The sequence below is a fragment of the Leptidea sinapis genome, chromosome 45, assembly GCF_905404315.1.
Source record: "Leptidea sinapis chromosome 45, ilLepSina1.1, whole genome shotgun sequence".
Classification (NCBI taxonomy): Eukaryota; Metazoa; Arthropoda; class Insecta; order Lepidoptera; family Pieridae; genus Leptidea; species Leptidea sinapis.
The window spans coordinates 7,688,357-7,715,114 of record NC_066309.1 but is presented as its reverse complement, the minus strand read 5'-3'; the positions used below and the strand labels follow the sequence as shown (position 1 = coordinate 7,715,114).

The 26,758-nt window shown below is 38.9% G+C and overlaps 1 protein-coding gene across 5 annotated transcripts in view; it reads right to left on the bottom strand.

Annotated features, from left to right (window-relative positions):
* Positions 1-9,721: 9,721 nt before the first annotated feature.
* Positions 9,722-26,758, bottom strand: part of LOC126977410 (uncharacterized) — a 34,899-nt gene continuing 17,862 nt past the window's right edge. The window contains exons 1-4 of one of the 5 annotated variants that reach the window (XM_050826198.1): positions 13,664-13,812; positions 10,564-11,599; positions 10,317-10,484; positions 9,722-9,834 (exon numbers count right to left, since the gene is read on the bottom strand). In XM_050826198.1, the coding sequence (XP_050682155.1) occupies positions 9,787-9,834; positions 10,317-10,484; positions 10,564-11,577 (1,230 nt within the window). In that variant the 5' untranslated portion in view covers positions 11,578-11,599; positions 13,664-13,812 and the 3' untranslated portion in view covers positions 9,722-9,786. Of the gene's footprint in view, positions 9,835-10,316; positions 10,485-10,563; positions 11,600-13,663; positions 13,813-26,758 lie in introns of those variants that run through there. The other 4 variants (XM_050826200.1, XM_050826197.1, XM_050826199.1 and 1 more) reach the window with 4 other exon arrangements.

Sequence of the window (26,758 nt, the reverse complement as noted above, 5' to 3'; positions counted from 1 at the left end):
AATAAAGTTACGATAAAATACGATAAACTTGTTATATTAAAAACAAAAAACAAAAGAACACTGATGTCTTCACCAGAGTCAGATCTCAATTTTCAAGCACTAGTTGGTAATAGTACAACTAGACCCATCATGAAAAACAATTAAACCCACCTACACCCAGATCAAACAGTGTCTCAGAAGGAGTTCTAAAACCAAGCATTCTTAGCTACTTAGTAAACAATAATTTCAACACATCACATAACCAAACCAACGACAATACAACCAATAACTTACATTCATAGCAACCAACTCCTCCCCTCCCTCAACAATGCCACATTAAATCAATTCATCAACTAAGCAACGAAAACCATCTTCCAATCCGGCTGGTCTCCGTGGAAGATCAAGACCAAAACCCTCTAAAGAAGATATCTCAAACTTCTTCAATAACAAGAAATGAATCACAAACGCAAGAAATAGTTAACTCAACTAAAAAGAAGAAAGATCAGCTCTACATAGTAACTTACAACGTCAGAACTTTATCTATACCAGCCGGTCGCACATACCTCAAGAGACACATGGTATTCTTTAGCGGAGGCCTTCACCTTCACTTGATGAGGGTTTCATGCAAATAAACTTATATATATCAATACGTGTAAATAACACCACAAACTTTCTTTTATTTATTTTTTTTCTTCTCAAAACTATGTATGTATCTTACTTTTTGCATGAAATAAAAGGCTTATTATTTTATATAATTATTTAAAATTCTAAATAGCCATTCTTTGGAAACATCGAAAGAAATAAGTAACGGATAGCATCTGCAGTTTTCAAAATTACATTGATTAGTGGATTGAATACTATAACGGTAATACACAAGTAATATATTATGGTAAAACGGCAAATATTCTAAATTTGTTTTTCGAAATCCCTTTCAGCAGTTGAGTAAGACTATTACTGGATCCTGTACAAAATTGATAGTAAATAGTTGTTTAGCCACAAACATCTCGTTTGACAGGTCGATTAGATAGTAATGTACTTATTGAATTACTTTTAAGTCGATACTTCAATTTTACTACAAATATTGGTCAATAGTAATTAACGAACGTATTAATACCATAATTACCTAATCGACTTCTTAATTATACTGAACCGGTTTTATATTTGAAAGAATGTGCAATAGCTGCAAATTTTTTAAGAAAAAGTTAAGGTGGTGTCTGGATAACGAAGAATCTATTAAAATGAATATTTTAGCCAAAAACAGAAAGAATAAAAATTTTGTAAAATTTTGGAAAGATACTAAAGTTTTAAATGGTAAATCTAGTGCGCCAATTACAGTTGAAAATTTGGAAAATCGGAAGGATATTGCAGACCTGTTCTCTAAGCATTTCAAGGTTGAGGCATCAGCTCCCATCCACACTGCTATGTCTGTGACTGAGGCAGCCACCGACGGGGCTGTTCATATACCTACGACTTTTTCACCTGACGACGCGACGTCGCGACTGTAGTGCGTCAAATGAAGCGGGGAAAGTCACCTGGCTTCGACTGCCTCAGTATCGAACATATACAGTGTGCGGGTGTTGAAATATTTAGAGTTCTTTCAGAACTCTTTAATGCATACCTAAAATATGGATACCTGCCATGCAACCTTATGAGAACCGTGGTGGTTCCAGTCCCTAAAAATAAAACTGGTGATTTATCTAAATTAAACAATTATCGCCCTATTTCACTTGGAACTATTATTGGTAAGATACTCGAGAGACTGCTACAACTGGTAAGGGAGATCGAGATAGATGATACTCAATTTGGTTTTCGTACTGGTCTCGGGACAGATTCCGCAATATTTAGCTTGAAGCATACCGTTAATTATTACGTTGCTCGAGAAACCTCTGTATATGCATGTTTCCTAGATCTTAGCCGCGCTTTCGATCTTGTAAACTACGATTTACTTTGGTCGAAACTTGCCAAAACGGATGTTAATGGCAGTATTGTGGATCTGTTGCGGTACTGGTTCGAGAACCAAATTAACAATGTTAGATGGGCTGTCACGCTCTCTAGTGATTATAGGCTAGCTTGCGGTGTGCGGCAGGGGGGGTTGACCGCTCCCGACCTTTTCAATTTGTATATAAATGACCTGATCTCTGAACTGAGGAGGACCGGAGTCGGTATCATATCGGGGATTTGTGTGGAAATAACCTGAATTACGCTGACGATATGGTCCTCCTCAGTCCATCGATCAGGGGTCTCCGAAAACTTCTTGGTGTATGTGTTAAATATGCTGAATCACATGGTCTTAAATACAACGCCAAAAAGACAGAAATGATGATATTTAAATGGAAAAGAGGCCCGGAGAGGGTACCTGAAGTTTGTTAAGATGGCAAGCCAGTGCGAGTTGTAGGGTCCTTTAAATACCTGGGGCACATACTTACCGATGATTTGAAGGACGACCAGGACATGGAGCGGAAAAGGCGAGACCTGTCGGTACGGTGCAACATGCTCGCGCGGAGGTTCGCCAAATGTAATGATCAGGTTAAACTTACTTTGTTTACAACCTTTTGTCAAAATTTTTACACCTATCAACTTTGGTCATTATATAACAGAAAATCATAATATAGCTCACTCAGAATACAGTACAATAACGCTTTTCGAATATTAATGAAAAAACCTCCGTACTGTAGCGCATCGGGCATGTTCGCCGAGGCAGCGTCTCCGCATCGAGTCGTTCTGGAGTCATCTGCGCGGCGCTCAGAATCGTATCCTTCGAACCATCGGTGATTGCCCGGATAGTCATTTCTTCAGGCATTGGTTGTCCGTGTACCACAGCGAGAACCAAAAATGACCGTGTGTAATTTTATTATTTTTAATTGTACACTTTTATTTTATATCTTATGTTTTAAACTTCACTTATATTTATATCATATTTGTAATTTTATTTTGTAATATGGACTTGCTCTGAAATAAATGCATTATTATTATTATTATTAATTCATCTTTAAAAAATGGTGTGACGTCATCACTCTTTCCTACTGAATAGTAACTGATTTAATTTCCTTACACATCTAAGCTCTTGCGAGTCAAGGGAATTGACAATTTATGTCCTTAGATGTGTAGTCTAGTAATAATATATTGAATGACCAATTAATTATTGTATTTGTCAGAGTTTATTAAATTTTAAACGAAATGTATGAACGATGCGGGACTCGAACCCGGGACCTCTCGGGTTCCGCTTGAGCTCTCTTCCACTGAGCCAACCGTTCGATTGACAAATCGGTCATAATTCTTGGTATGTCTTGGTCAACTCTCGAGTTGACCTTAAATGCCTTAAAGACATACTTGGTTCAAAATTTTCTTAATTTTCAAGTCACCGTTGGCTGTACAGGAAAAAATAGCAAAATTAAATAAAAGAAAAATAGACTTTTTTTTAAATTTTACAAAAGTTTCATTTCTATAGTGGCTCGAGCTAACATAAAAATAAAATCTTATTTATTTCCACAAACCCTGATAATGGGGCAAAAACCTCCACTAATAAAAGACTAAAGAATATAAAGGAAAAAACATGTTAGAAGCAATGTTCCTCAATCCTCTCGCCTTTTCTTTAATCTGATTGTAATATTATAATACACAAATTTGATTGTTATGTTTATATTTTTTATATCTTCAGGAAATAAGTTTGATCCAAGCAAAGTTTCTGTAATTTGCTTTTTTATACAATTTATAAACGAATTAATGATTAAGATGATATTATGATGAGTTTCATCTAATATTTCAGTAATAATATTTAAATATTAAATGAAATATAAAATGCTGAATAAGAAAAGTATAACTGGAGTTCATTTTGATTAATTTGAATATGATGCCATTGTTGTCTGCTCAGTATCGCGTTCTGTATTGTCAGTTTCGTTCGTATGAACATGACTCGGGAACAACATGTCGTCAGCCATTATAAAGTAAGCCGGATGTCGAGTGACATGGTAATATTACCTTTGTACCCTGATGATAGAATTGAATATACTGTGATATCACTTATAATGTCTCTTCGAAAAGGTTTAATTCAGATTTACTGAATTTGCATTTTACCATGTTTATATGTTGTATGGGCGTATTTGTTGGATCAATCCAGGACTAATTCTAAGTGCTTAAAACTTGTTTTTGTTTTACCCGAGGATTGATAATTCCTTTTCCAAACAATTAGAAATGCACAAAAACAATCAGTTAATGCACCATTAACATGTAAATTGGTTTTACTCTCAAGTTTATTCATTGTCCGCTTGTCTTCCGACAAAGGTCTCCTCCACATCCTTCCATGTCTGTATATCCAAGACAGTCCTTCTCCAGGTAGTTGTTGCTACATTTTTAAATCATCAGGGTACACCATTCTCTAATATCTTTTATCCATTTTCTTTATTCTCATTTTATGACCTAAACAGCCCCATTATAGGTTTTTACACTTATTTCGATGCTTTCTAGTATAGTTTTCTTCCTTATTTTAGTGAGCTTTATCTTATCTCGTAAGTTAATGTTAAGCATACTACGATCTTCCCATGTTATAAAACTTTTAATTTTTATACAAAATTTCAAAAATATTTGGCAGCCATATGTCATGCAAGGTTGAATACCGATGTTACATAATTTGCTTTTGGTTAATATTTCTGCTTTTCATAATTTGTTTCAGTGTTTTAATTTTATTTAAAGTATTAATTGATATTATTTGGCCAAGATAATATGTATATTCTTCCACATACTCAATTGTCATTTATTGATTGATTGTTCTATATTTCCGTGTGTTTTGTTGCTCATAATTTTCGTTTTTTCAGTGTTCATAATCATGCCCACTTTGGCGCCATCAGTTAATAACTCTTGAAGCATGTGCTGCAGGTCTCCTGAATTTCAGCTATTTAGAGTAGATCATACAGATGATGTAAGCATCGGCCCTCTATGTTTCTACCCTATGAGTTCCAATTGAGACGCCGAAAGATTTGTTCTTAGACTTTAGGAAATAGTTTAGGTGATAGAGGGTCTCCCTGTCGGACGCCATATAGAATTGGGAATTCTTCCCCTATTCTATCCAATCTCACCCTAGCCGTACTGCTGTCATAAATAATGTAGTATGTATTTTTCTTGAACTCTTTGTTCCTATAATACCGTCCAGAGAAAGTCATGTTTAATAGACTTTGACTCTTAGCCATCTTGTAATCTACGAAACGAAAGATTATTACCTCAAAACCAGATATTTAAAAGAAATATATTTAATTTATTTTAAAAAAATTACAAAACTTTATTCTACTTTTACAATAGTTTTACTACACTAATATGATGTGAATGCCGTTCCGACCTGGGTCTTCCGCGTAGGCCCTCACGGGCTCCGGGGTAACTGTTCGGGGCGATGGCCCCTTTCAGTGATATAGTCGCCGCCTGCAATTACAGGCGGGGCACTGGGTGGGACCGGTTGGTCCATGGTGTAATGTCCGGTGGTGTCCTGCTGCAGTGCGATCGAGCCTGTGTAGTGTCGCGAGCAATCTGCGGACTGCGGCAGGGTGGTAGGTCCATGGTTGGCTTGCGCCCGCCGCTCAGCGAGGTCGAGCGTGCCGGTAGTGTACCGGTAAGCGCCCATCAGCCCGCGGCGAGGAAGCAGTCGTGTCCTAGGAGACTAGGTCACGTGGTAGTCCCCTTATGTCCGGCGGTCGTCGATGGTATGGCGCAATGCCACGCAAATGCTGGGATCGCGCATAATCGGCGCGCGCGAACATGTGCAAAAGTGCTCAGGCGACGAACGAAGTCGTCCAGGCTCTCCATGCGCAGGTCTCTGGAGATGATCTGATTCCGTATGAAGCGTGGTGCTCCAGAGATGGTGCGAAGCGCCAGCGACTGCTGCGTTCACAGCGACTTGCGACTCGTCTCGCTTGTCAGCGCGAACCATGCGGGGGCCGACAAGAGCTCGTTAAGAGAGAGAACGTTCCGTCCTGTCGATGGTGACGCCGAGGTATTTGGCCTTCGGGGATCATACGACGGTCTCGCCCATGAGTGACACCGGGGGCGGCAATAGGCGCGCACGCCCGATGGAAATCGCCTGAGTCTTCGCCTCGTTGACCTTGAGTCTCAAGTCCTTCAGCCAGCGCGACGGGAAGCGCGTCCAGTACTCGCTGCATGCGGGGCATTAAGCGAGGTGGTATTGAACACCGCGTAGTCGGCATACAGCGCTAAAATGGCGCCGTCGGCGACCTGCATGTCGTCCGTGTATCTGCTATAGCAGATGAGCGACAGGCAGCTTCCCTGGGGCACACCGGCTTAACTACTCGACGAGGAGTAGTAGCAGTGGACAGCTTATATACGAGGCCGGCATGCCAGACGCGATCGAACGCCTTCTCCATATCGAGGAATACTGCGACTGACTGTTCTCGCTTGTTGTAGGCGGTAGCGAGATGGTGCAGTACTCTCGTCACTTGTAAAGTGGTGGAGTGTTCGGCACGGAAATCGAACTGTTCGTCGCGTGGCTAAAGGTGAGGCGTGATGTGCAGCAACAGTAGCTTCTCAAAGACTTTCGAGGTGGTGGACAGAAGAGTGATGGGACGGTAACTCCCAGGCAGCATGATGTTCTTGCCTTGCTTGGGTATCAGGATGACTCGGCCAAGCTTCCATGACGATGGAAAGTGCCCGGTACGGAGGATTCCATTGAAGAGCCGCGTCAGCATCGCGATTGCTCGCTTAGGTAGGTGACGCAGCGCTTCGTTGGTGATTCGATCGGGGCCGGGGGCTTTACGTAGTCTAGTTCGTCGAATCATCCTTTGGACTTGTCCAGGTGAGAACACGACGGGGTATTCTGTCGGCGCTATCGGCGACTCGAAGTAATTCTTCAGATGTCACTCAATAGTCTCTACGTGCTGCACATCCGCAGTCGGGTTGGGTGTAAACTGCGTCTCCAGGTAGTCCGCAAATATTTCCGCTCGATCCTTAGCTCGGTAACGTGGGGTTCCGTCACTGGCCATGAGGGCTCTAATCGGGGAGGGCCTCCCGGAGAGTTGGCGGCAGAAGCGGTGCATGCCGGACCAGTCATCGCCGGCTCGCTCGATGGCGGAGTGCCAGGATTCGACTGCGACGTCTCCAGTGCGTCTGAGATCTTGGCGTCCAGAGCATTCAGCCGCGTCTTCATGGTCGGGCAACGCAGGTCTTGCCATTGCCTTCGCAGCTTCCTCTTCTCCTCTATCATCACTTGTATGTAGGCAGGGAGCTGGGGTTGCCTACGAGTAGATGCAGCGTCGAGTCTGGACTCTCGAAGCGCAATGGACATTGTTGCGCTGAGGTCCGTGGCGGGTCATATGCCAAATGCCGTTCCATACTGTTGTTTCCGTATTTATATTGTAATGCGGGGTACTGCACTGCGGGAAGAGGGTTGTCGTTGTGTGGTATAATACTAATACCCAGTATTCTTCAATACTAACCATTGTTTTCCTTAATGAGATCTTTACTGCTCATTGTTTCTCTTTACCGTTCATTGTTCTCTCTTAATTCTCATTCAACTCATTCTTAGTAGTACAAGGTGTTGAAATCACCGTGTCCTCTAACTGGCCTTTGTGCCTGTGTAGTTTTATAATATTATTATATATATGTACATTTTCCTTCTTCTTAAAATAAACTGCAAGGTTCTGGGTGACTTTACAAGTTTATAGTCTCGCTGATTAAATTCATAACTTTTTTGTATGACTTGTTTTATAACATGTATATGGTCTATATAATGTTATGTCTATATTATGTCGTAGTTGAGTGATTGTTTCGGAACCCTCATTGTTCTCTTCCCAAGTTGCGACTCATCTAATGTTCTTGTTATTAAGCCTAATATTATTTTAAAATATTGTACAAGAATTCAGCATCAAATTTATCTCCTTTTTTATGTAACAGTATTATGATAGTTTGTCTTCTAATGGCGGGTTATTTTAAGGTAAATTATGTCAAATAGTGACTTGTTGACTTGTTCGAGAAAATCTTTCTTGATGATTATTTACTCGCACTTTCTTATTCGGTTCCTACTCAAGGCTGAGGCATATGAAAAAGAGAGCAGGCGACATCTTCACCCTTATATACATTGGGTGCTGTAACACAACAGTTGTGGTTAATCGACCTTTGGTGTGGTGCGTTGCTTGCACACGTTTACAGAAAAGCGTACTAGGCACGCGTGCGTTTTAACACGCAGAGTGCGTTGTTTGGGATAGCGAGGTCGTTATTTAGCATGTCGCAAATTGCTTAACGCGGTATGTTGCAGTTTAGATAATATTAACATTTCACATTTTGGATCTAAATTACATAATGAAGTGATTATCTATGAATTTGAATTCATGCATATTTATACACCTACAGTGTGCTATGAAATTTTTCGTTTTATTTAAAAAAACCTACAAAAATTAATGAGATTCTTAATTTAAAAAAAGAAAAGAAAATAAATATTGCTTCTTTATTTAGATTATTCCTTTCTTCTTCCCCTTCCGCTTGGACTAACTCTCTCCTCGTCCATTTTTCTCATCGTATTATTGTCATTTTCGCGGAAGACTGCCGTGAGTCCAAGAATAAATACACTAAGTATATTCCGGTAAGAATATTTTAGCTATTAAGGGGAATGCTCATTATAGGCGTTTCTATTAATACGCCCAGCAATTTAGCTTTATCTAAAAAAAACTAAGTACAATTAATAAAAAGACGACATAATATTTGAATGTTACAAATCAGTGCTGCCAACTACTAATTATTACGAAGCGATTTCTTTGTTTAATCGAATTTGAACCGGATAATAATAATGTATCTATTTGTTACTATCCACTACTGTTTTTCGCTGAACTATTATAGAACACGTCTTCATCGAACGACGGACGTCAGCAGACTGACTGCACTGCCCTTAGAAAAATGACCACTGGTCTTATAATTTATTATTTAGTTCTAACAACTCATTTAAAATAGGCATTGTTTCCTAACAATCTGTTATATTGCACGTGTACCAAAGTAGTTTTCGCCTTATCACTGTGGGCACTTTAGTGATAACGGCAAAGAGATCAGAATATTTTGGCAAAACTATAATCTTTCGCAGAAACGGTCTATTGTTTTAATTAAACATAAAATATGTTCGTAGGAATACCGAAAGGGACCTGCGTATAGTTTACATACATTATTATCAATTTGCAATGTTTATAAAATTCTAACAACTGATTTAAAATAGGCATTGTTAGGAGCATCTGTTATATTGCACGTGTACCACTGCAGTTTTCGGCTAATCGCTGTCGGCACTTTAGTGATAACGCCAAAGAGATAAGAATATTTTTGCAAAACTACAATCTTTCGCAGAAACGGTCTATTGTTTTATAGAAACATAAAATATTTTCGTAGGAATACCGAAAGGCACCTGCGTATAGTAATAATCAATTTTCAATGTTTATAAAATTCAGCCAACAACACTAATACAAATATTTTGATGTATTGTAAATGTTTATGTCTGTGTCTGTCTGTCAATTCATGAAGTCCGGTATCCAGAGATGTACGGATTTGGTCAGACCATCTTAGCTAATTATTCGAGGTAAATATATTTCTGACCTTAATATTACTAAGAATAAGCCAAAAATGCTTATTTGTAACTTTATCATAAGTTAATTTTTTAAAATAAATTTCACAGTTTCGTTAAGGGAGCTCCTATATTCTTGTGTTGAACTTCGGTATAATATAAATAAAGAAATGAAAAAAAAAATCTTATAATATTTAAATTTTAATTGTGCATACAAAATTATAAAAATAATTCTTCAGTCAGTTATAGAGCTTCATGGATTTATCATTTTTTTAAGATTTCCTAAAACACGTTGTCTGATGTAAAGGCCAATGCGATTCCTGTAAACAATAATAACTTTCATTTGAATGCATGCAGTGAACAATCAATTAAAATGAACAAATTTTATTTCATAAGCAGATTTTTGCCTTCGTTTATAAACCATAACTAAGAATTTTCTAAAATGTCTAATGAAGTTGAAAATTCAAGGTAAGCTTAACTTTTACAGCTTAGATTTAAGTTCAGAATCCGACAATGATAACGAGTTTTTATATAGTTAATAAGGAATGCATCTGAGAAAAAAAACTTCTCTTAAGTCGTGGTAACCTTCGTAACTTACTAAAATATGTGCAGGTACAGACTAAATTGTTTGAAACATTTATCGAACAACTCGACATCTCAATCTTAAAGTAATTTTTAAAATATTCTCTAACAGTTTATTTTATGAAATATCAACGCTTCCTGCTAATCTAGAAATTCAGTTAGTTTAGTTCAGTTACTTATAATTACATACAATTAATTTACAATTGAATCACAGCTTTACCTGGCATTTATAACTACAGTAGTACAGCCAAAAGCAACCTTTGCACTTAAACTTTGTTACATTACGGCAAACACAGCACAATCCGTATAGGCCACTTTCATTGAGTTTTTCACCAAGCCGGCTATACACGTTTTCGTTCATTTCTGGAGACTCCATCACGGAAAGGTTCTTTTAAAATAAAAATGTTAATGTTAAAAATTTAGAAATTGATATAATAAATTGATTAAAAGTTTAAAAATACATTTACCATATTATTGCTAGCATCAGTGTTAAGAGGACTACAAATTCCACTATCTCTCGATAGTGACGACCGAGTAGGTAATCCTGTTGCTGCAGTCGAATCAGAACTTAATCCAGTGTTTCCTTCTGTGCGGCTTTTTATCGGATTGAGATTGTTGGAACCATCAATTTCTTTTGATATGGAGTCATACAAACTCGAACTTACATCTATACTAACTTCATTGCCGGGTGGACCAATAGAGAAAAGTCGTCGAGTAGTATGTTCTGATATTACTTTGTTTGTATCTCTGCGTACTTCCCTAGTATTAGCTTTTCTACTGTCATTTTTTCGGCAAACGGTAGCACTTGTTTGTGTTGTAAAGGGTGCAGGGTCTTGATTGTTTTTACTTGGCACATGTATTACTTCCATGGAAGTATTGTAGCCATGCCTTGTATTGGGAGGAATATTTCCGGGATTCATGTAAGTATAGTCCGGAGTGAAATGTCTAATCTTTTGATTACACCATGTTAAAAGGTCAAAAAGAAACATTATTATTTCCGAATCTTTAAAATATGTACCTCTTCTTTGTGCAATGTGTTGAATGCGTTTTGAAATTTGATCTATGAATTCAGAATTTTGGAATCTCGGTGATAGCACATCCCTTGTGTAGCTTATATGATGATAATACATGTCCAAGATTTTGTATCTCTCTTGCTGAAAATATACCCCTTGTAAATGTTTAAAAACTTCAAAAATATGATGTACAATAAAATCTGGTATTATCTCAAAGTAGACAATATTTGAAACTGGGCTTGTAAAGGACGTGGCTGGAGCCACGTTTTTATTGAAACGTTCTGCTAAATTTTCTCGACATTGTAGGTAGATTTTCTGTTGTAAATTACTTTTAGTCCAAATATTTGACTTGGTTTCCCCAGGATTTTTTTGTATACTATCTATTTCATTACTATTTCCACTGTTACTATCAGAATCATCGATATAAGTGACAACTTCGATTGGTTCGATAAAATTAAATGAATCCATGTTTAATGTAGTGTCCTTCTATCTGCAACAAAAAGAATAACATATAAATAACTGGGAAAAGGAAGTTAATTCCTAGGTAATAAATTAAAGTTTTTATTTATGTATATATTATTTTTATATATGTTATGTTATTATAAACTTTTAATATATGTGTCTAGTGAGTTTGACTTATTGACTGAGACTCGCTGACTGAGAGAAACCGGTTAACATAAGAATTATAACTAGTGACCTAGTTAGCTACCGCACGCACTTGACAAATTTAATATTTTATTGCTAGATCTGAGAAATATACACGATGGATCATTATCGGGTCTCTTTTATAAGCTCGAAGACAACCGAGTTTGGTTATTGTTAAGTAAATATGAGAGCTTTCTTGAACTATTATAGTGGACAACGCTATTGTTTCAGGGTTCTTATAACAAAAAAAATTTGACACTTTTTATTTTACAATTAAATTGTATTAAAATACGCAAAAAAAGATATTCTTTCAAGTGCATATTATTATATTTATTGTTTTAGAATAGTGTTTTTGAAGTCGGTTGCTTTTTTGTTAAATTAAAAAATAATATATAATTACTTTTTGATTTTTGTGAATCTGAAATACTTACACTAACCAATAATTTGTCTAGATATGTGTAGCTCTACTAAATTTTGCAATGCAGTAATGAACGTAAGTGAATTTCAATTTGATTACAGACAGAAATTCTGCCCCAAACCGCACCGTTACTGTAAGTCGTTAAGGAGTTCCATTGATCATCGTATTCGACCACGACAACAACTTGACTATGATTGTGTTGCGTTAGGTGACTCAAATATCCCGGATAGCATAAAAAGATTCGACCGAGTATCGTTAATTTGCTCCTAAGAATTGAAGAGTTCCGTTACTTTGTAATAGATCTAGGCACTACAACTGCGCTCGTCACCTTGGGATATAAGATGTTAAGTCTCATTTGGCCAGTAATTTCACTAGCTACGGTGCCCTGCAGACCGAAACACAGTAATGCTTACACATTACTGCTTCACGGCAGAAATAGCCGCCATTCATACTTCTAAATGTTTAAAAAAGCAGTAAATGATGTAGTGCCTCTATGCGTTCGCTACTTGTCAAAATAAATATCTCTTAAAAAACCCTCATTAAATTATTATAATAGCTATAAGTATGAGGTATTAAAAAATTATATTAATGGTGTCATTGAGATGCTGTCTTCGAAATATTCAAATAATTACACGTTAAAAGTTATAAAAACCCAATGCCACTTTTTAAAATAAATATTTACTGCTTTATGAACTTAATTATTTTTTGTTATCTATGCAATGACGCAAAAGAAAAGAAATACTCAAACGTCAAAACACGGAGATAGGTATCAGCATAATGCTTGAACATGCTTATCTGTAAATATCTCTTTAAACTGATCTGTGGTATATACGTGTATATATAATTTAGCTTAACTAAATATTGTATTCTTGTGATATTGTTATTATCAAGGTCAAGGATAAAGTCTTTATTTCCTTTATCTGCACTGTGATTGGTGAAATTAAGTTTAAGAAAAAACAAATTAGTAAATTTTTGTTTCCAGCTATTTCTCATTTGTTTTATTTTTTTATAGTATGGAGAAGGAGGATAACCGAGCGTACGGGTCATCTGGTGTTAAGTGATCACCGCCGCCCACATTCTCTAGCAACACCAGAGGAATCACAGGAGTGTTGCCGACCTTTATGGAAGGTGTACGCGCTATTTTTGGAACCCCTGGCGTAGGTATCGTTCCGGAAACACCACAAGGAAGCTCATTCCTGATTCCACAGCAGGTTCTGAATCTTATCGTAGTCTAAAATGGGAAGAAACTTATCTCCTAAACTACGGCAGCAACAGGCACTAAGTCATTTAATAATTAATAAGATAATAATAGAAACACAAAAATCTAAAAATTGCTGCATATTCACATAGAACTTACAAATTCTAATAAAAATATAATTTATAATTTTTTGTAATAAAATACAACGTATTATTGATCCCATCGGTAAGTTTTTCATTTATTTTATTTTAATTAATTATAAGCTAACAATAATTCACAAAGACTTTAGTTACCTGCTGTAAATAAATCCAATAATAAAAACACACAACACAATATTATGTTTGTTCACGCACAAATAATTAATGTCCACAAAACTTCAAATTCACGTAGGATAGGACAGAATTACACTATTGCAAGATATACGTCAACTACTCAAGGAAGTCCGCAGACTACTAAACTCTTAAAGGTCCAACGGGCTACGTGTAACGACAATTCGACCACCTCCAAACACAAAATAATTTTATGACTTGGGACTAGTAGTTACTGACTAACTGACTAGTGGTTATAACAAAACACTATATTAATAATATGCGTTCCCAATATGAAGATGAACCAGATTCCTATAATTATTGATCGTTATTGGATACTAAATTATACGCAGAAATAAATCGAGATGTAAATAGTATCAGACGTGACGAGAAGGCCTTTTATGTAGTCTCATATTTTTCATTTCATTTTACTAAAAAAAAGTTGATTATTTAGTTGTAATACACAATTTTTACTTTTTAGTGCATATTTTATTTTTTTTGAAGTCGGTTGTTTATTTCTTAATATTTTTTATACTTTACTACTTATACAAAACTATTTCCTTATAATTAACACGTGTCAGAGTCAGACCTCAAGTAAAGTTTCAATCGATGCGAAGCGACTCACGTCATTGATATCATTTCTATTTTGGTCATATTATTATCTGCATTTATTATGTCCTTGATTAAGGGCCTTGCTCCTGTCTCTTTATCGTAAATGCGATGCTTAATGCGTAGTGACTCAAGACCAAGTGCATAATTTTGTTTTGATTCTGTTCGAAATGTACTAGATTTTCTCATGCCTACTGTTATTAATAAATTTCATGAGAGACGTAGCTTGGTCAGGTGGAGAGTGGCATAAAAGAACCTACTTTGATGCATATGGATGATGCAATGTTGTGTTGGTAATAAGCTAACTGTTTCAGGATCTTTAATAGAAGATTTAAAGCAAGTATTTCCCTTATAAGTTACAATACACCATACCAAAGAAAGTGATTGATAAATAAATGATTAAGTAAGCGATAATAAAGATAAAAAAGCATTAAAGTAGAATAATTTTCCGCGACGTTTTTACCGCCGACCTTCAAAACACTTCTATTCATATTCGCTTTTTAAATTTATACAGATAAGGTTATCTGTATAAATTTAAAAAAAACGGATGATGTAATGTTGTACTGAATTTCATAATAACACTTTGTTTTTCTTTTCGATCCCTTCATGCGCGACTTCAAAGAGTTTCACAAGACAGCCTACATTCTTATTGCTAGATGAATCTGTATGAATTTCAAAAAAAGAAAATTTTCGGTTACGCGCGTTCCACACTACCAGAACGTCGCGCGCCGTAAAAAAATGTGAGTTATTCGAATGACCGCCATTTTAAACGCTGCACAGAACATAACATTCAAGTGAATTTTTCAACGCACTATAAAAAATGTAATTTACTACTACAATAAATAATTCTATCATTACTACTTAGTTTATTTGGATATAATCAGTAATGGATGATATTAGGTTAGGTACTAGGAATGGCTGTTTTAATGTTAGCAGTAAGCTAACTGTTTCAGAGTCTTTAAGAAGATTCATATTATGGGAGTAGGTAAAGTCTTGTATGCAACTGTTGAAAATTAGGTATTTTTTATTATTAAAATAATGATAAACCCACATTCGTGTTTTAATACCCTTTATAACACAACAGTAGCTTAACTAACTAATGCTTTCGTTTGCATTTTGTGCCGCATTTAGTATTTCTGGCTGAGTTAAATCTTTCAATAGTTCATCTTCTGTACAAAAACTTGTTTTTTTTTTAACAATTATTTATAATGCAGCAACAAACACGATACAAACAAAATATTAAGCACGAGAATTATGGGAAATGGATTGTAAGTTTTTTTTGCTGGCGCCAAATGTAAAGTGATGGATTACTTAATATAGCCATACTTCTAAGCTATAATCTTCTGTTCTTGTACGATATAACTCTAGTAGGTAAGATGTTCTACTTACTCACGGCCACGAGCTAAACCTGCATGATACAACGCTAGTAGCGAAGTTGTTCTACTTACTGGTGGTGCCATGTGCTTCATGCTACGTTCGCCCTTTCTCACTCTAACTCAATGGGTCTATATCTCCCTCTCCCTGATAAAAACATCCCACAATTTCGTGACATTTTATTGGCACATTTAGACACTGGGCTTCAAAAATGATCCTAAATTCGTTCCTTGCAACTTCGAGAACCTCGGATTCGATATTCATATTGTTGAAATCATAAATTTGCGCGGCGGCCATCTTGGATTTCAAAAATTATCCCAAATGCGTTCTCTGCATCCTCGAGAACCTCGGATTCGATATCCATATTGTTGAAATCATAAATTTGTGCGGCGGCCATCATGGATTTCAAAAATGATCCCTAATTCGTTTTCGGCATCCGCGGGAACCTCGGATTCGATATCCATATTATTGAAATCATAAATTTGCAAGGCGGCCATCTCCGATTTCAAAAATGATTCCAAATTCATTCTCTGCACCCTCCAGAACCTCGGATACGATATCCATAATGTTGAAATAAGAAGAAAAAAGGCTAGTAGAAAAGATGTTCTACTTACTAGCGGCCGCGCGCTAAGCGTACACGATACAAGGCTAAGTAGGGAAGCCCGAGAAGAAATACTCTTCTTCAATCGCACCACCCGTATGGGTGGTACCCTCATTTATTTTAAAAGGTCTCTACACTGCATACCTATCGATCCTCCGGTCCTCACTAACATCGAGGCCTCTGCCATCCGGGTCAGTATGGCGAATCACCAGCCGATCACTGTTATTTCAGCTTATCTTCCGCCTAACAAACAAATATTAGACACAGATATCGAAGCATTACTCGGCCACGGGGCCGCAGTCATAGTGGGCGGCGATCTTAACGCCAAACACTCCAGCTGGAACAGTAGAGCCACAAATAGAAACTCAATTTTATTAGATTATTTTACAGGCACGCTGAACTTTTCAGTAATAGCACCTGGCGAACCAACACGATATCTGGATATCGTCGCGCACCGATGCGACATACTAGACGTTGCGTTACTTAAAAACGTAACGCTCAATGTAAATTCAATCGAAGTTTTTCACGAATTAGAGTCAGACCACCGGCCCGTCGTCCTAAATCTAGGCCCACCGGTTAACTTTCAACCACCGACGAAAACAGTGATCGACTGGCAACGGCTGGAAAAGGATCTCGAGACTATCCAGTCCGACGACCTTGACCTTATACCGGACGTCATCGACTCGGTTGACACGGCTCACAGAGCTATCTCTCATGTGAAGTCACACATACAGAATAGGATCATGGCCTGCTCCAGGCAGGTCCCGACGATGCAACCACATCGCCTAAACCTGCCGCCAGACGTCAGGGACCTACTCACGCAGAAACACAGAGCCACTAGAGTTTACGATAGGTATCCGTCGATCGAGAATAGGCGCCACCTCCGCTACCTACAGCAGGTGGTACGGGAACGTATCGTGAAACTCCGCGGCGAACGTTGGGACCGCTTGCTCGGCAACCTTAAGCCATCACATGTGGCTTTCTGGAAGCTGCCTCGCGCGTTCAAACAGGAACCGCCCACTGTCATGCCTCCTTTGGATAGACCGGGACTGCAGCTGGCGCTCGATGACGATGAGAAGGCTGAATGCCTCGCCGATAATCTCGAGAGTCAGTGCTCTCCAAATGCAGCAGCCGACCCGACTCACGTTGACGAAGTTGATCGTGAAGTTGAACGTCGCTTCACTCTGAGCTCTTCAGGTGATGTAATAAAACCCACCTCTTACGAAGAGGTGAAGCTTATTATTAAGGAGCTTCACTCCAAGAAGGCCCCGGGGGTTCTTAAAATCCTGCCCGCGACTCTTATGATGGGGCAATAACCTCCTCTAATAAAAGGCACAACGGCTTAGTATTTAAGCTGTATCAACTGGGAGTGCCAGACAGGCTCGTGCGCATCATACGAGCCTACCTTACAGATCGCTCCTTCCGATATCGAGTAGACGGCACCCTATCCTCACCCAGACCCATCAGGTCTGGCGTGCCACAGTGTTCAGTCCTCTCTCCCACTCTTTTCTCGCTCTTCACGAGCGTCATTCCCAAGTTTCCGAGTGTCCAGCTCGCTCAGTACGCCGACGATACGGCACTCTACTTTGGCTCCGCTCTTTTCAACCGCTCAACCTTGAGCAAGAACATTAAAGTGCTTCAAGCCACCGTCGATGAACTAGGCAACTGGTTCAGAAAATGGCGGATGGAAGTGAACCCCACCAAGAGTGCAGCGGTACTCTTCGGTAACGCGAATAGCATCCGCGCTATAAACAACCGACCGACGTTATAAAATTGTATGAAACACCCATACCGTGGGTGAAGGATTACAAATACTTAGGAGTCACGTTCAACAGCAATATGAACTTCAAGAAACATATCGATACGGTATGCAATAGAGCCCGATTTGTTCTCAGTCGCCTTTATCCACTTGTGTGTGGGCGAAGTAAACTTCCGCTCAAACACAAAGTGACGCTGTACAAAACCATCGTACGGCCCATACTGTCATACGCAAGCGTCGTGTTCGCGCACACCCGACCGAGTTACTTACGTCGTTTTCAATTAGTTCAAAATAAATTCACTCGCATGACAACCGGAGCCCCGTGGTTCATCCGAAACGTAGATCTTCACCGCGATCTAGAGCTTCCGACGATAGCTCAACACTTTAAAGAGATCGCTTCTTTAACAAGGCGCCTAACCATCCCAACATCCTGGTTAGGAAGGCATGTGGGTACACCCCCTTCACCATAGTCTCAGCCTAATTAGACGTCCCAGGCACGTCACGGTAGACCCTGATGACATAACACCGACACAGACACGCACACACCGCCTTCGCAGGCGTAGGCGCGGTCAACCGCCGCAAACCACTGGCACTCGTCACTCTGACGATGGCGAGCGGCCCGCAACCTAGATAAACCACACATTCTTTTGATACTAGACGAGACGTTAGTCCTCGTCCTGTGAGCGTTTCACTCCACTCACACTCACTCACGGACTGACTAACGGACTGACATACACCACTTACACAATCACAAACACACTCCACAAACAGACACAAACACAAACATACATACACACAAACATTTACACTACTTACATACATACAAACATACATACATACACTCATAAACACAATACATACACACTTACATACATTGCACATAACATTACCACACTCGCCAGCGAGTGTGTTCTTCTCATCTTTTCATCCTTCATCTTCATTTTCATTCTCTCTCCATCCCACAAGCACACAGCCGGTCTGAGGTTCGAGTCTCCTTAGGAGACGCCCCGCGTCTGTTGTTGCGTAGTCTTTGCGGCCTCCACGGCCCATGTCCTATGTCGCTGTAAAAGCATGGCTAACAGCATAGAGGAGGTTTTAGTCGGCATACCGACTCCCATAGGGTGTCCGCTTACCCGGACACTCGAGTCCGACATATTTACGCCCCGGAACTGTATTTCCTCCTCTCAAAAAAAAAAATCCACGCCTTACTCACGGTAGAAACGAAAGTACGATTCAGAAGAAGAAAACACATTAAAGATAAATTTTAAAATAGCAGATCCTTAACTTAATATTGTAGCAATAACCCTATTATATATAAAGGAAGCTATATAACTATTTAAAATTCTTAGTAGCCATACTTTGGAAAGAGAAACAAATAAGAAACGGATTGCATCTACGGTTTTCAAAATTACATTGACTAGTGGACTGAATACTATAACGGTAATACACAAGTAATAGATGTTAAAACGGCAAATATTCTTAAATTGATTTTCACACAAACACTAAGTCCTTACAATTAAAATTAAAATATATACTGCCCGGTAATCCCTTTCAGCAGTTGAGTAAGACTTTTACTGGATCCTGTGCAAAATTGATAGTTAATAGTCATTTAGCCACAAACATCTCGTTTGACAGGTCGATTAGATAGTCATGTACTTATTAAATTACATTTAAGTCGATACTTCAATTGTGCTACAAATATTGGTTCATAGTAATTAATGAACATATTAATATCATAATTACCAAATCGATTACTTAATTTTTCTTACATCATCTTTAAAAAAATGGTGTGACGTCCTCAATCTTTCCTACTGAATAGTACTTAAAGACTGATTTAATTTCCTTAAACATCTAACTTCTTGAGAGTCAAGGGAATTCACAATTTATATCCTTAGATGTGTTGTCTAGTAATAAATTGATTGATTACTTTAGTATTGTATTTGTTAGTGGTTACAAATTAAATTTGTAAACAAATTTATGAACGATGCGGGACACGAACCCGCCACCTCTCGGGTTCCGTCCGAGCTCTCTTGCATAATTTTTCATAAATCTTGGAATGTCTTGTTCAACCCTCGAGTTGACCATAAATCTATACACAATTTCACATTGAAGACAAACTTGGTTCAAAATATTCTTAATTTTTAAGTCAGTTGACTGTTCAGGAAAAAATAGCAACGTGAATTAAAAGAAAAATAGGCTTTTTTTTAATTGTAACAAAAGCTATATTTTAATAGTGGCTCGAGCTAGCATAAAAAAATCACCTTAATGATTTCCACAAACCCTGATGGTGGGGCAATAACCTCCTCTAATAAAAGACTAAATAAGATAAACGAAAAACATGTTAGAAGCAAAGTTCCTCAATCCTCTCGCCTTTTTTAAAATCTGATTGTAATATAATACACAAACTTTGATTGTTATGTTTATAAATTTTTCAAATGTGTGTCTTCTTCGCATTTATCACGGGGAGTGTTCCGAAGAGCTGTTTAACCTGATTCCTGCCGCCGAATTCCACCTTCGCACGACACGCCACAAGTTAGGATATCATCCTCACCATCTGGATGTGTGGCGGTCCTCCACAGTTTCAAGGAGCTTTCTTCCACGTACTACAAAGCTGTGGAATGAGGTTCCTTGTGCTGTGTTTCCGGGACGATACGATATGGGTACCTTCAAAAAAAGCGCGTACACCTTCCTTAAAGGCCAGCAACGCTGTGATTCCTCTGGTGTTGCAAGAGATTGTGGGCGGCGGTGATCACTTAACAACAGGTGACCCGTACGCTCCTTTCTCCTCCTATTCCTTAAAAAAAAATATTAAAATGAGATATAAAATGCTGAATAAGAAAAGTATAACGAGTTTATTTTGATTCATTTGAATATGATTCCACTGCCACGAGAAGCTTGCAAACGAAATCCATATTGTTGTCTGCTCAGTATCGCGCCTCATTGTATTGTGACTGTTAGTAGTCGGGGTGGTAGTGAGACTGCAGATCATCATGCTGAATCTCTGGGTGCTCTTTTCCGTGCAACCAGATAACGTTATCACTGGCGGCGAAAGTTATGCAGTGTTCTATTGCTGCGGTGATAATACGGTTAGTGTCTCCACTGGTTCTGTGTTTCGTTCGTATTAACATGACTCGGGAACAACATGTCCTCAGCCATTATAAATTAAGCCGGATGTCGAGTGACATAGTAATACTCGTATTACCTTTGTACCCTGATGATAGAATTTAGGATACTGTGATATCACTTAGAATGGCTCTTCGAAAAGGTTTAATTCAGATTTACTGAATTTGCATGTTTATATGTAGTATGGGCGAATTGTTGGATCAATCCAGCACTAATTCTGAGTGCTTAAGACATATTTTTTGTTTACCACGGGATTGATAATTCCTTTATTTACAAACAATTATCAGTGCACAAAAACAATTAGTTAATGCACCACTAACATGACAATGCATATGCATAATCTTTATATGTAGTATGCATTTTTCTTGAACTCCTTGTTCCTCTAATACCGTCCAGAGATAGTCATGTTTAATAGATTTTGACTCTTGGCCATCTTGTAATCCACGAAACGTAAGTACAAATATCTCAAAACAAGATATTTAAAAGAAATATGTATTTTTTATTTTAATTAAATTAAAAGAAGCTTATTTCAGTTTTACAATAGTTTTATTAAACTAATATGATGTGAATGCCGTTCCACCTGGGTCTTCCGCGTAGGTCCTTACGGGCCTCGGGGTAACTGTTCGGGGCGATGGCAACTTTCAGTGGTATAAACGCCGCCTGCAACTACAGGCGGGGCACTGGGTAGGACCGGTTGGTCCATGGTGTCATATGCGGTGGTATCCTGCTATAGTGCGATCGGCCCGCGTAGTGTCGCAAGCATCTGCGGACTGCGGCAGGGTGGTAGGTCCGTGGTTGGATTGCGCCCGCTGCTCAGCGAGATCGAGCCCGCCCGTAGTTACCATTGAGCACCCCTCAGCCAGCGGCGAGGAAGCAGTCGGGTCCTAGGAAACTAGGTCAAGTGGTAGTCCTCTTATGTCCTCTTAGGTCCTAAATGGTATGGCGCGATGCCACGCAAATGCTGGGATCACGCTCCATCGGTACGCGCAAACACCGAGGTGCTCAGGCGACAAACGAAGTCGTCCAGGCTCTCCATGCGCAGGTCTCTGGAGATGACCTGATTCCGTAAGAAGCGTGGTGCTCCGGAGATGATGCGGAGCGTCAGTGACTGCTGCGCTCGCAGCGACCGTCGCGTGCGACCCGTCTCGCTTGTCAGCGTAAACCAAGCGGTATACGTACCAAACCTTGTATACGTACAACTTCGTACGGAGAGGCAGGTGGGACGCCAGCACGGGACGGAGAAAATAGCGTGCGGCACACGTCTGGGCGACCACGTTCTTCACATGGGGCCGCATCGAGTAGGTCCTGTTGATGGTCACACCGAGGTATTTTGCCTTCTGGGACCATTCGACGGTCTCGCCCATGAGTGACACCGGGGGCGGCAATAGGCGCGCCCGCCCGATGGAAATCGCCTGAGTCTTCGCCACGTTGACCTTGAGTCTCCAATCCTTTAGCCAGGTAGGAAGCGCGGCCAGTGCTCGCTGCATCTTCAGCGCTGCATGCGGGGCATTCAGCGAGGTGGTAATGAACGTCGTCGCAAACAGCGCTAAAATGGCGCCCTCGGCGACTGGAATGTCGTCCGTGTATCTGCTGTAGCAGACGGGCGACAGGTAGCTTCCCTGGGACACACTAGCTCGGATGGGGCGCTCTGTGGACAGAGCGTATTCAACCGCCACTTGAAAACGTCTGTCTTCCAAAAAGGTGGCCACAGTAAACGGCGGGGAGTAGTAGACGTGGACAGCTGGTACACGAGGCCGACGTGCCAGTCGCGATCGAACGCCTTTTCCATATCGAGGAATACTGCGACAGACTTCTCTCACTTGTTGGAACGCGGTAGCGAGGTGGTGCAGTACCCTTGTCACTTGTAAAGTGGTGGAGTGTTCGGCACGGAAACTGAACTGTTCGTCGCGTGGCTGAAGATGGGACGTGATGTGCAGCAACAGTAGCTTCTCGAAGACTTTCGAGGTGGTGGACAGAAGAGTGATGGGACGGTTACTCCCAGGCAGCATGATGTTCTTGCCTTACTTGGGAATCAGTATGACTCGGCCGAGCTTCGGGCACCGCAGGTTTTGCCATTGCCTTCACAGCTTCCTCTTCTCCTCGATCATCACTTGTATATATGGTCAGAGATGAGGTGGTCATCCAGGACGTCTAACGATGGTGCGGCAGCTAGGCCGCGCGTGACGGCTATGTCGAGGACGTCTGGCATGTGGGCTACACAGTACGGGTAGTACGTCGGGACCTGTGGTCGAAGCACCTCGTAGCCGTGGCGATCTGCGTTGTCCAGGAGGCGTCTGCCATCTGGGCTCACAATATTGGAGTTCTACGCCGTGTGTTTCCGTTGAAGTCGCCTGCGACGATAGTCGGCAGCGTCGAATCCAACAAGGTGTTGGACATCAGCCACTGCGAGTCGATTAGTAAACGCTAAGAAAATTGATAAATCGAAAATTATTTGGAAGGCCGACAGTGATAATGCTTTTGTGCAATGTAAGATTGGTCTTCAAAATGCCGTCACATTGTCACATCCACTCTTAGATGTACCCCTCGCCTTGATGACGGACGCTTCTAATACCTGCATGGGTGCGGTTCTGCAACAGCGAGTTAAAGGTAAGGATAGGATATTTTTCCAAAAAGTTTTCTCCTACCGAACAAAAATACTCTACATACGATAGGGAGTTGTTAGCGATTTTTTAAGCCATAAAGTATTTTAGAAAATTGTTTGAAGGCCGTCCTTTAACGGTATTACAGATCATAAGCCCTTGTGTCATGCGTTTTCTAAAATAAGTAACGATAGTAAAGGAACGCCTAGACGGACGCGACAATTACTTTTTATAAGTGAATTCACGGTCGACATACAGCATATTAGCGGTAAAGATATTATTGTAGCCGATACCTTATCACGTCTAGAAACAATTGTGTGCCCGACTGTACTCAACTTCGACGAACTTGTTGACGCGCAAGTGAAAGACGAGTACTTGATTAATATGATGCAACGTGGGACGATAATGTTAAGTTTAAGAAAATGTATTTACCCACTTGTAAAAAAGGAGTTTATTGCGAAGTGTCAAGCCGTATTAGGCCTTATATAACCGAACATTTTAGAAAAATTGCTTTAAATAGTGTTCATAGTTTAAGTCATCCAGGTATACGTACGACCCTAAAGATGGTCTCAAAACCATTTTTTTTGGCCTGGTATGAATATAGATGTAGAGAAATCGATTAAAGCGTGTATTCAATGTCAAAGAATAAGTAAGCCAATCTGCTTTAGCAGAACTGCTAGAGCAGATTGGCTTACGAACCACTACTTGAAATACAATCAGCAAAATGTAATTATAGACAGAACAGTTTTCTTATAAGAGCATGCAAACTTTATAATGAAGTTAATAGTGAATACGATCTTGGCTTATTTATTTATTTAGGCACACAAACAAACTATAATAAATTTTGAATTAAATAATATAGTATACAATATATATATATATATACATATATATGTGTATTTACATAACTGTATTGTAGTTCACTAATAGCGTGCACAGCATGCTTTTTACAAAGGTAACAAAATTTTAGTATCTGAATATAGCATAAACATAAAAACTAAACTAAAACGAAAAATATTAAACATAAACCATTTAAAATGATTACATATAATTATAAATATAATTTCAAATATATTATTTTTGACAATATTCTTGAATTCTGCCAAACTTTGCCTAAATATGTCTAGGTTTTTATGTTTATGAGATAATTCATTATAATATCTACACATACGCACAAGGGTGCACAATAATACGAGGTATTATTTTTGTACACACACAGAGAAAATGTCCTTTGTGATTTGGAATTATGAAAAGTGTTAAAATTAAGCGATTCAACGAGATAGGGCGAGTCAATATTGGAATTTATTATTTTGTAAATAGTCAATAAGTCACGATACTTTCTTCTGTCCTCCAAAGATAAACTTTTGTATTCAGCTAGCCTCTCCCAATAGTTATGAAGAAGCCTTCCTGTGCCTTCTCTGTATGATAATATTTTCAAACACTTATTTTGAACACTTTCAAGCCTATCAATGTGAACAGTGTAAAACGGAGACCATATACAACAACAATATTCTAGAGTACTTTTGATAAATGTATTAAATAAATATAATAAACAAAAATTGTTGTGAAATTCCTTTGAAACTCGACAAATGAATCCGAGAAGCTTATTACTTTTGTCTATAATATTCTCATAGTGAGGTCGAAATGTCAATTCATCGTCAAAACTACACCTAGATCCTTTACGATTGATTTACGATTAAGTGTTTGACCTGACAGTGTGTAATCAAAAAATATTCTGTGCTTTTTTCTTGAAAAAGACACAACACTACATTTGGAAATATTTAATGACATTTTATTTATGTTACACCAATTTGCTAATTCAGTCAAATCCTTTTGTAAAATCGTGCAATCTTTGGTATTAACAATATTATAATAAATTTTTAAATCATCAGCATAGAGTAAGCATGGACATTTAATCTTCTTGATTAGATCATTGATAAAAATGACAAAAAATAAAGGACCCAGGTGTGATTCTTGAGGAACTCCAGAAGTGACTTTAATTGGACTCGATAGAAAGCCCTTGGTCGCTACTAATTGACTACGATTTGTCAAATATGAAGAGATCCATCTGAGTAAATTACCGTGAATTCCGTAGGTAGCTTGTGTAACAAGATTCCATGCTCAACCTTGTCGAAGGCCTTAGAAAAATTTGTGTATATAGAATCAACTTGTCCTCCATTTGAAAAGGCGGTACATAAGTAGTATAGACCAGTATGTTGTTAGTGGTAGACCTATTTCTCACAAATCCATGCTGCTGTTCAGAGAGGAATGGTCGAAAGTGATTGCAAATATATTTGTATATAAGAGATTCAAAAACCTTGGCCATAGCGGATAAGATACTGATCGGTCTATAATTTTCACAGCAAGCTCTATCGCCGCTCTTAAAGATTGGAATAATGTGTGCTTTCTTCCATTCATCTGGGAAGACTCCAGTAGTTAAAGATTTATTAAATAAAATGCCATTGGATTGCTAATCTCATCCACACAGTGAATTAGAAACATGGGGGTACCGTCGGGTCCAGCTGACTTATCCTTATTTAGATTTTTAATTTTTTCTCGCACCTACCCCTCAGTAATCACATTATTAGCCAAAGTATCGCTATTGGCAAAATCAAAGTGTATCTCAGTAGATCTTGAAGGGGTTGAATAAACAGATCCAAAATACGAGGAGAATAAATTGCATACCCCCTCACCATCGACTGAGTTTGATTGCCATAAGTTATATTTTTTGGAATAGCAGGTCTGCCCTTTTTGTTCTTAGTGAAGGCCCAGAACGGCGTAACACTGTTTTCTTTTAAGGAATTTGTAATGGAAGTGATGTATTTATTGTAACAATGCTTAGTTAGAATATGATATCTTTTTCTCAAAAATGAAAAAGTATCATAGTCCCTCGGATTTTTATATTTTTTGTACAGAGTGTGATATTTAAGTTTTTCTTTTACACAACAACGTTTTAAGGCTGGACTGAACCAAACTGGAAATGCCTGGCTTTTAGATTTAACAAAAGGAGTATG